Source organism: Antedon bifida, chromosome 2 (assembly GCF_963402885.1).
Source record: "Antedon bifida chromosome 2, ecAntBifi1.1, whole genome shotgun sequence".
Lineage (NCBI taxonomy): Eukaryota > Metazoa > Echinodermata > Crinoidea > Comatulida > Antedonidae > Antedon > Antedon bifida.
In genome coordinates this window covers 35,374,970-35,386,805 of record NC_136227.1, presented here as the reverse complement: position 1 = coordinate 35,386,805, position 11,836 = coordinate 35,374,970, and the positions used below count along the sequence as shown (strand labels likewise).

At 32.7% G+C, this 11,836-nt stretch overlaps 1 protein-coding gene across 1 annotated transcript; it reads right to left on the bottom strand.

Moving 5' to 3' along the window:
• Positions 1 to 125: 125 nt before the first annotated feature.
• LOC144834864 (forkhead box protein J3-like) lies at positions 126 to 10,926 on the bottom strand. Its single transcript, XM_078689831.1, has 8 exons — positions 9,890 to 10,926; positions 9,523 to 9,597; positions 8,310 to 8,399; positions 6,195 to 6,393; positions 5,156 to 5,308; positions 4,764 to 4,886; positions 3,975 to 4,148; positions 126 to 3,477 (listed from the first exon to the last, which is right to left on the bottom strand). Exons 1-8 carry the CDS (start codon positions 10,238 to 10,240, stop codon positions 3,272 to 3,274), a joined length of 1,371 nt encoding a protein of 456 aa, XP_078545957.1. The 5' UTR covers positions 10,241 to 10,926; the 3' UTR covers positions 126 to 3,271.
• Positions 10,927 to 11,836: the final 910 nt, after the last annotated feature.

Below are 11,836 nucleotides of genomic sequence, written 5' to 3'. Positions count from 1 at the left end.
CAACCAGCAGATCTCCAGAATTTTAAAATAGGGAGTTGGATAGTACTGTGTAGTAAGGAGCAACACCTTGATAAGCTCGGGAATTTTTTTTACTGAGATAATAAAAAACATTTTTGACAACAATCTCATATTTTATTGTGTATTTTTTATTAGATTTTGCACACAGTACAGAAAATATTAGACACCTACAAATTACAGAACAATGATTTATGATGAGGAGCCTACAACTTGAATAGCAATATTTTATTAGTAATTTCATGATTTTTTTCTGTGTGTTTGGCAGAGCAAAACTTCACCAAAATCATTTTGACAAATGGGCATGAACAAAATAAATAAATTTACGGAATAAAAAAACATTTAAGGATATATTGTATAATTCTATATCGTGTAAATATGCAACTGTTCTTTTTTATTACATACATAAAAGCCTCAATATGAATAAAATTTTAATAATTGATATTTACTATGTATTGGACGGATAGTAATATTGAAATTTGCCGTTACTTATATATATATTTATTTAGAATTCAATTACTGTAGATAATATTATATGTATCAAGGTAACTTTCAGCGCACTAGCAATTTGTTTTGCTATTGCCTACTATCATTATACAAATGTACTAGCAATTTTACTTTTTAAAATACACTCAGTATGATGATGATAAATATGGTGAACACTTTTCAACATCGTAATTCATTACTGTACCAATATGGATAAAACCAGCATTAAGCTCTGTCCACACTATCAAACTTTATGTGAAAAAACAATGTGATGTGCCCATATATGGACATGATGATGTCATATCACTACCATATTTGGGCATATCACTACAATATATTTGGGCACATCAAACTTTTTTGTCAAACTAGTTTGATAGTGTACATAAAGCACATGGTTGTTTTTATTATATCTTTTAAAAAAAACATCAATATTCTAACATTTTCTTTATGACACAGTATAGTATAAAATGCATTACAATTTTCAATGTCAATAATCAATCAATCAATCAATCGTTCCATTTTTAAAGTGCCATTGTTCCAATTACCATTGGATACAACACATAAACCAATAGTACAGTATAAAAATTGCAAGATTTGAAAATTCTTCATTTTCAAATCTGTATGTATAGGTACAATTTACTGCAAGAGACGTTTTTAAATAAGTAAGAAAAGGTACTACAATATGCCATCAGGAGCAGATACAGGTGGCGAACATCGCTACACAAGGAGAAAAATCTTTGTAAAAGATAATACTATTTTCGATTATTATTTTGGGGATCCAGAGATCTTTTTTTTCAACTCCTGGATCCACCACTGTGTGTAGCATGGCTTAAAGCTTGTTTAGCTGAAATAGGTTCAGTTACTAAGTATATGTATTAAAAGATCAATGCAAGATTCTCCAATTACACACACAATATATCTAAAGGCCCTAATACATGTAAAGCCAACCAAAGGTAAGATCATTGTCCTGTCTTATCTTAGTAATAAATACATGTTGGCACTCATTGTATTAACTGTTAAAGTAATTTACAAGAAACATTTATTGATATGCTCATGATTAATATGATTTCAGGTTTACTAAACATGGTTTTAATTATTTTGGCAGAAAAAATATTTTAAAAGGTTTATAGCATAAACTGTAAATTCTACATGTCTTTTTTTAGTAATTTAATAATAATAATTAATTTTAAGGATAAACTCATTTTTCACAACACACAACACTCATTTGGTAGCAAAACGTAAAAACACACAAAAATGATAAACATACTTATTAATCAAAATAGAAACTCTCTTCTAGGTGTTTACAATAAACAACTAAATATTTAAATACAATATTTACATGTTGAGAAATTGTGAATATATATTTACAGTGAGCTTTTTCTTGCTGTTTTTACAGGCGTCCTAACTCCCCTTGTGCTCTGTCTACACTATCAAACTTTATGTGACAAAAAAATGTGATGTGTCCATATATAGACATGATGATGTCATATCACTACCATATTTGGGAACAGCACACTTTTTTTGTCAAACTAGTTTGAGAGTGTGGATAGCGCTCTTGAGAGATCAGATACAAAAAAAAAAATTATTAATCTACATGATCTTATGATAGCCTGACACTTATGCCTCTGCAGTCATCAATTATGTAAAGTACAAACCTTATTATTATGCTTCAACTAGATTACTTATCTTGTAAGTTTGAATTTTTCGTTTAAAATTACAATTAAATTTTAAAATTACTATATAAATTCAAGGTATCTATTTTAAATGCTTTATTATTCTTCAAAAAAATATTTTGCACATCAGTAAAATTTTTCATCATATGAAAATAAAGCTTGGAAATGGAAAGGAATAAGTCTCTTATACAGCTTTTACAAATGTTTGAGCATGTCTGGTATTCATCAATCTTTTTGCTTTAGTCAAGCTAGTAAGATTTGCATAATTGTAAGAGTCTGTATAAGAGAATAAAATAGTATATCAAGGTTTGTAAACAAATACTAAATATCGCAAACCAGGCGCCCTCAATGGGTCGGAACACGTTGGTGGTGCATGGATTGAGAAATAGGACATTAATTCTATGATTGTATTTGTAATCTACGACAACCACAGTACTGAAATCATTTAAGAAACGTAAAATATAAAATAATATGTACAAGTGTGTCTATATAAAACAGCTTATACAGATACAGGCTGTGTAGAAGTTTTAGTTATTTTAACATTAGTTGGTAAGGTTTTTGCACAATTAGGGACGGATATAGATACAAGAAATTTAGATGCTGACTGTGGTGGATAATGAAGATGCTAATGATAACAATGATGAAGACGATACAATAAAACTTGTAATGAACCGCAATATTATTATATAGGAATAAAAAACCTATTATTAAACAATATTAATCAGTAACATACAGCAGAACATACATTTTACGTACCCTATAGACAAAAAGCCATACATAGAACATCCGTAAAATAAGGCGACCTTAAATTGACCCCCAACACGTATATCTACAGCTACATCTGCAGTAATGATTTATTTACAATATAGCTATGCCTATAAATGTAATGTAACTTTTAATGATTGGAAAATATCCACACAAAAAACAACGTACTATATTAATAGTATTATGTTTTAAATTTAAAAAGATGACGTAATTGGTCATTTTATGCATACGTAACATCCGGGTACGTAAAATGTAGGTCCTACTGCATTTTTACAAACCAGAATAAACTAGATTGAACCAGAATAAACCAGATTGAACTAGATTGAACCAGATTAAATTATACTATCCCAATCAAAGGTGTCTTCAATATCATTTTCATCCTTGACATATTGGTGGGGGATGGTTGGCTGGACCATTACAGCAGGATGTTGCTGAAGGTGAGGGGAGGTCAAGCTGCTGTTGGGACTGAGCATGTGCGGTGACACAAACCCTGTCCTGCTTGATACGCTACTTGATGGACTGTGACCATATGGGCTACCTGAAAAAACAAAGGAAAAACAACAGTCAAAATAATGAAAATGAGCATTGTAACTTAATAAATAGGCAAACTGCCTTAAAATGTCTTTCGAGAAACTATTCTCATCATCAGAACAGAAAGTAACGCCTAGAGACTTATATATCAATAGGACAGGTTGTATGTAGATTTTAACTCAAAAGTTTGGTGGAATCATACATGATTTATCTAGCATTGTAATTATATCTAAGACTACGGAATATCTTACAGATTGCTAAAATGGAAGAAATCCATGGTGAAATGACTCTGGTATAGAATCAGTATTAACAAATTAATGTACTATACTGTAGCACACTATGATTAAAACAATGCAATGGTTTATACTGTGTGTGATTATGCACCCTCTGAACCTGACCCCAAAAAAACAATGACTAATATCACTGATTATTAAGTTGACTGTGACAACAACAATTAAGAGTTTAATAATATGACCGTCATTTATTTTTAAGTACTGTACTCACCTGTATTTGAAATAGCACTACCTACGCTGCTGCTTAAATTAGTACTCCCATTACTCTGGTTAAGAAGCCCAGCTTGATGGAAGAACTGACTAAGAGAGCAGGCTAAGTTAGCAAACTGGTCTGGTTCCAGAGACCAATTCTTCTGATCTGCCTGTTTCATACTTGCCATTAGGCCTATTACAGATAACAAACAATTTATCAATTAAATGCATAGTATACAGATTTGTATGCTGATACAACTTTCAACATCAGGTGATTCTCCTAGCCCCAACATAAGATTTTTCAACGCAACACAAATCTCTACCAACAATTTATTTCTACATAACATTTAACAGTAACCAGTGAGCTGGTGGAACTCACTATGAACTAGCACGGTGGGCTGGTGGAACTCACAATGAACTAGCCCAGTGGGCTGGTGGAACTCACTATGAACTAGCCCAGTGGGCTGGTGGAACTCACTATTAACTAGCACGGTGGGCTGGTGGAACTCACTATGAACTAGCACGGTGGGCTGGTGGAACTCACTATGAACTAGCCCAGTGGGCTGGTGGAACTCACTATTAACTAGCACGGTGGGCTGGTGGAACTCGCTATGAACTAGCCCTGTGGGCTGGTGGAACTCACTATGAACTAGCACGGTGGGCTGGTGGAACTCACTATGAACTAGCCTAGTGGGCTGGTGGAACTCACTATGAACTAGCCCAGTGGGCTGGTGGAACTCACTATAAACTACCCCAGTGGGCTGGTGGAACTCACTATGAACTAGCCCAGTGGGCTGGTGGAACTCACCTTGGAATTGTGACATATCAAGATCAGAGATATTGAAGCTACCACTTCCAGCTGCCCGCAGGCTCTCCTTCAGGAAATCTAAATTCTGTAACCAGTCTAGATTTACAGAACCACCTAAATTAACTAAAGGCAACAAAACAAAATATAACAATTCACTCATCAATCTGATTTACTTGTGCATATTTATCTACTTATCATTATCGTCCTAGTGTAAATGGGCCTTTAGGCATTACTTCTTAATATTTGACACCACCACTATTCATTACAATACAATTTCATGGTAAGTTACAATTCAGCAATCAATAGCAAATGAGTAACAATTTGCAATATTTAATCTAAGTTATGTATTTATAACATATATATATATTACATATTTTATTTTTGTTACTCACAAGAATTGTTAGCCGAGTGTACGTTGATTTGAGGTATTTCGTTGGTGGCACCACTCCCGCTACTGCCTAATGAACCATTACTATTATGGGATGTATTGAATAGTTGAGAACCTACGGAACTATTTGCAACTTGATTTAAGAAATTTACACTTCCTATTAAAAAGAAAAGATAAAGCTATTACTTTAGATGCTCCTTTATATATTCAATTCAGGATGAGTCCTGTATTTATTCTGAATGCAGGGAAATGAACTGTTAGTAGCTGATCATTCTACTAAGCCTTGGCATTATGTGGTAGGGGGTTGGGTTCCTTTCCATCTGCGGCATCCTCCCTATCCTATTTAATTCAGTTTCAACCATATACTCATTTACAGCTAAAAACTGTATTATTGTATTATTCAGAATTACCAGGCCCACAACTGTCATGTAATCATATTGAAAGAATTTCCCAATTTAGAATACTGATTCATATGAAAAACTTGTGCTCAGGGCAATCTGACATTGATACATACTTTGTAGAAGACAATATTGTAAACATGTCATGTGATTAATGCAAGTTATTGTTCAAACTATCAGTGTGGCTCTAGAAAAAACATGATTGTGAAAAATAAAGAATGTTGTAATGGAGTTGTAGGTGTGTGGTTAATGTGCTTGCCTTTGAATTCCGAGGTCCAGGGTTCAATCCTGACCCAGTGCCAGGGTTGTGACTCAAACTTTATAATAATAATATTTTATCAATCCTGACCCAATTAAACACTGTCCCATCAGATAAGTGGTAACTCCTTATTCGCCTCGAAAGATGAATTGAGTTCTTTAAAGTGCACACAGGCGAACTGTGTACACTGGACCTACAGTTTATAGTCCTTATCCATGGTGATATTGTTGGCTCTTTAGGTAAGCGGCACCCATGCCTTAACCACTCAGTCACATGACCCGCTCTAAAAAAGCATAGTTTATCCATCCTTGTTGAGTTACTTACTCTTGGATAAGTATTATAACAATTATAAAAAACACATTTTTATGATGCAATTACAATATTACCTTGTGAGGAATCAAATACTTGTTTATAAAGACTTCTAAATGATGCGCTGAGATCTTCAATATTAGGATTTGAATCAAACAGTCTATGTGATGCTGCATCTCCCTGATGCTGTAACTGAAGCGCATTGAGTGAAGCTAATGTGGGAGATCCTATGCTGCCACCTGAACTATGTAAACTCTCTTCTGGACTATATGGAGACTACAAGAGAGAAAAAACATTACATTAGTACTGAGGTATATGATGTACTCATTTCATAACTTTCTTCTGGACTATATGGAGACTGCAAGAGAGAAAAAACATTACATTAGTACTGAGGTATATGATGTACTCATTTCATAACTTTCTTCTGGACTATATGGAGACTGCAAGAGAGAAAAAACATTACATTAGTACTGAGGTATATGATGTACTCATTTCGTAACTTTCTTCTGGACTATATGGAGACTACAAGAAAAAAACATTACATTAGTACTGAGGTATATGATGTACTCATTTCATAACTTTCTTCTGGACTATATGGAGACTACAAGAAAAAAACAAACATCACATTAGTACTGAGGTATATGATGTACTCATTTCATAACTTTCTTCTGGACTATATGGAGACTACAAGAGAGAAAAAACATTACATTAGTACTGAGGTATATGATGTACTCATTTCATAACTTTCTTCTGGACTATATGGAGACTACAAAAGAGAAAAAACATTACATTAGTACTGAGGTATATGATGTACTCATTTCATAACTTTCTTCTGGACTATATGGAGACTACAAGAGAGAAAAAACATTACATTAGTACTGAGGTATGATGTACTCATTTCATAACTTTCTTCTGGACTATATGGAGACTGCAAGAGAGAAAAAACATTACATTAGTAATGAGGTATATGATGTACTCATTTCATAACTTTCTTCTGGACTATATGGAGACTGCAAGAGAGAAAAAACATTACATTAGTACTGAGGTATATGATGTACTCATTTCATAACTTTCTTCTGGACTATATGGAGACTGCAAGAGAGAAAAAACATTACATTAGTACTGAGGTATATGATGTACTCATTTCATAACTTTCTTCTGGACTATATGGAGACTGCAAGAGAGAAAAAACATTACATTAGTACTGAGGTATATGATGTACTCATTTCATAACTTTCTTCTGGACTATATGGAGACTGCACAAGAGAAAAAAGCACACATTACATTAGTATTATGAGGTACTCAGTTCCACATTCTCATACATTCAACGTTCGAGTCACAATAATATTTTTACTAAATCATTTCAAAAAGTATAGAACATTAACACATTAAATGTATGATTAGGTTATGATTTTATAATATTTTTTATAGACAGACATGTTATTCTAAATTGGGCAACCAATGTCTAGATAAGTTACATTTCTAGTATGTTTCTAAAAAAACAAACTTAAATTGGTTAAAAGCAAACTGGATGACAAATAAACATATTATGTTTTTTTAATAATTTAGTCAAATTCCTGGATATATAGTTATATGTTTGCTTTTCATCCAAGCACTAACTGCAGACTATATCAAACTTGGGATTTTAACAAGGTTCTATTTTTGTCACCAGGCATATTCATTGGAGTGTGACAAATCTTGTTCTGGGAAGTACCCCGTACCCTACTACATATTACTTTGCTAGTTTAAATTATGAATGAAGAATAGTAAAAGCAATAGACCAAATCAGTAACTAACTAAATCAGTCACTCTGGTTATTAAAATATCTGGTCTAAAAATAAATAATAAAAGCCAAAAAATATACTTTTGTTATACAATGACAAGACTAAAGAAGTATTTTAAATTATCAATGAATAGAAATGGCAATAGACCAAATCGGTAATTGTCACACTCTAGTAATACCACTTAATTTACGTCTAAAAATGTAATGTAAACAAAGAAATGGATAATAACAAGTTACTGTAAATCATTTGAACTTATAAATACTAACAATGATAAGGAAGTATTAACTTATTTAACACTACATACTGTATGCAATGAACAGCTAATACAAAATAACATAGAAATATAACAATTCATGTGCTAACATACCCAAATAAGGTCTGGTACTGACTGAATGTTTTTTAACTTACCCTGTTGCCGCTGTTCCGCCTCTTGCGTTGTTTTTGTCGGGCCATTAACGGATCCTCTGGTGGATTTTGATCTATTGCCCAATACGAACCCTACAAGGTTGTATAAATTAGGAGGGAAAAAACAAATAAAATATTAAGAAAAATCTACAAAACAAATGGAGATTGTTCACCAAACTGTTTACCTTTCTTTTTTAATGCATCTTATATGCACTCCATTATAAAGACTCATTATTACTGTATATAATATTATTTATTCACAACAATATTAAAAGTTATATTTTAAATGAATAATTTTTCTATAAACATTTATTTGTATAGAGATGGCTTTTTGCTGGTTTTATATTAAAGATATATTGTCCCCCTAAAAAAATATTTTTTTTTTATTTTTTTGTTGAATATGTTATTTTAATGTCACATAATAGTTATTCACTCTCACAAAAAATTGGATCTGAAAGAAATTTATTTACCTGAGAAAAATGTAATTTAAAGCAAAAAATGGTCAAATTGTCTGGAAGACAATGAGTTTTTGGGTAATTTAATTGTTTATTTTGTCTTTTTATAGGTGAAATAATTTTTTTCCCCTGTTTTTTTTCTTAGGGAAGTGAACAACTTCATGAAAACTGCAAAATGGCCTATTCAAAGTCCGATTTTAAAAATCTTTATTTTTCATGATTTTGGGGGACAATACATCTTTAATGACCTTGTTGGAAATAATAATGGATTGTTTTTTGTCAAAATTATGATTCATCGCATTTATATTATCAATTTACGCTTTTAGCTGTTTTTGTGTATTGGCTTGCAATTTAATTCCTCCTCTTTACACACGTTCAGCAACTGTTTCACACCCCTGAGGGCAGTATATCTTATCAACAGTGACTTGAAATCACTGTTTGATCACATCTTTCTGTCACTTAATATCATCGGAAGTTGATTTATTTTGTGCAGCCAGAAATGACATAATAAAAACAATCGTTGGTGCCATAGATTACTTATAATTGGTATTATATTACACAATCAGAATATGCACTATATAATAACGAGAGTATTTCTCAATAAATTAGTGTTTGTAAATGGTTTTAGCAACAAAAGCAAAAATTTTAAAAATATATTTACAAATAATACGTATTATATACTGTATAATAAAAACCATTTACTTGACTATTTAAAAAGTTTTTTCGATTATCCTTTTTTAATTTATTAGTACCATACCAACCTTTCCAGGATCATCCTTCGATCTAGGAACTTTCATAAAACATTTATTGAGCGATAAATTGTGTCGGATTGAATTCTGTTAAGATAAATCAAACAAAAATATTTTTAATAATTGAATATGAACAAATATAATTTTTTTATTGGTGTACTGGAACAAAATTGTTGTCAATGTTTTGACAGTACCACACTCTTATCTGGTGCATGGATGGAGTGACGGTGTTACATCATGTTTACTTTGTAAACAATTGAATGATGAGTAAGTTGATTATTACTCAACTCATCTTGTTGGACTCAATCAAGCAATCAGTATTTTGAAAATGCAGTATGTTTTTTAATAAATAATAAATAAATAAAGCTTAAATACTTACTTTCCAACCATTGCCAACATCTCTGTAATAAGGAAAGTTGTCGCAAATCCATTGATAAATCTCACTTAACGTCATTTTTTTCTTGACCGAACTATTAATTGCAAATGTGATAAGGTTTGCATAACTGTACGGTGGTTTTCCATCCTTCGGTTGTTGTTGATGTTCCGATCCATTTTCCCAAATTGCGTTCGGGTCTGTAGGGGAGCCTGGGGATCTTCGGATTGCTACAAGCCCCTTTTTAGAATCTGCACCTCCATTAACCCCAATTGGATTGCCACTTAACGCTCCCCCAACACTAAGCCGGGGAAGCCAGTCCATAGAAGTTAAACTACTCTCCAACATATCCGCCATTTTGACTGATCTTCATCACCCTGAGCCTGTTCACATTATGCTTTGCGGAGCAATATTGTCGCCTAGCAGTAGTTTTCTCGTTTTTAAACACTGTAAAATAAATGCTAAGAAAAACGTATGCTTTTTAAACTTTAACTATATTTATTTGACACCTACTAACAAAAAGGAAAAACTGCTAAATCAAATTAATATAAAGAAAATGGGATTTTGTACCAATAAATGCGTAGTAGCATGACTAATCACAACATTTCAACCACGAACCCCCTGCGAAGAATTCCATGGTTTCGGCTTCTCTCTGACGTCAGATTTTTACACCCCTTGACATGCGCCTGGATTAAAAGTCTAGAAATACATTATATTTTAGAGGGCGGACCTTCGATTCATGTGAGTGAATATGAGGTATATTCAGAGCGTCATTCTGACGACTGGAGCATTCTCTACTTCTCTACGGAGCGCCATTTATGCCTTTATTAACTTCAATAATAGAAATAGTACTACGGTAACTGCTCAAGTGGACCCAATTTAGCACCAGGGTAGCACAGTGATATAAATAGAAATAAAAGTCACTACTTTTAATATCGTTTCGTATATACCCATATTACAAACTGATCAACAGAAACATCTTGGCATTCACATTGATTCAAATTTATCTTTTTCTTTTCTTGTAAATAAACTCCGTTCCAGAGAGAGCACTTCGCATTATCTTTAAAGACAATTTGGTACCAGGGGAGCAGTGATATAAAATAGAAATAAAGTTTCAATCTTTTCGTATGTTAATACACTGTGCTCAAGTGGACCCAATTTGGCACCATTAATGGAAAATAATGAATATTGTTTTTCTTTTATTTTGAAAGAGAGATATTTTGAGGATTGTAAATGTCAAGTGGAACTTTTTTTAAATCAGAAACAAAGTTGCATGGCATTATTTTCCATTTTCCAAACTGCCATAAAACCTCGAAAAGAAGCCCATGTGCTCCTTCATTTTTAGTACTCTTGAGTGGGCTTCTTTTCCACATGGAGTTCTTTTCGAGATTATTGCTAGCTTCCCGCCCGGAAAATATTTTATTTACATGATTTAAACATCTTCTAATGTAAATAATTAACAGCATCAAAATTTAACAGTGTGGCGTGTTGACCACGAATGACTAACAATACCATCTTTACCATAATACACCTGCACAGACTCATTTGCATAACAACGCACGCACATACCAAACTGTTTAAAATACCCGAAAATGACATCTATTATGTTTTCAAACAACAAGCATAAGAATCTTCAGTACCCCACCATGCTTGGGGCTGAGCAAAGACAATTTTGAAAAAAAGAGCTGTATACAGTAGGTTCCCGCCCGAAAAAATGGCGTTACATGATTTGAATGAAACAAACTATATAAGACTCACCAGGACAATATATGAGCTTGTCCCCGTAAAGTGAACCTATTCATTGAAATATAAAATTAAATATTAAGTCTCCAGTACTAGCCCATCCATAGTTGAGGCATAGCAATGAAAATAGAGACCAGAAATGCACTTACTTATACTTATTACTATACATAGTCACCTATGATAATTATGATAATGTTAAAATTTCAATAT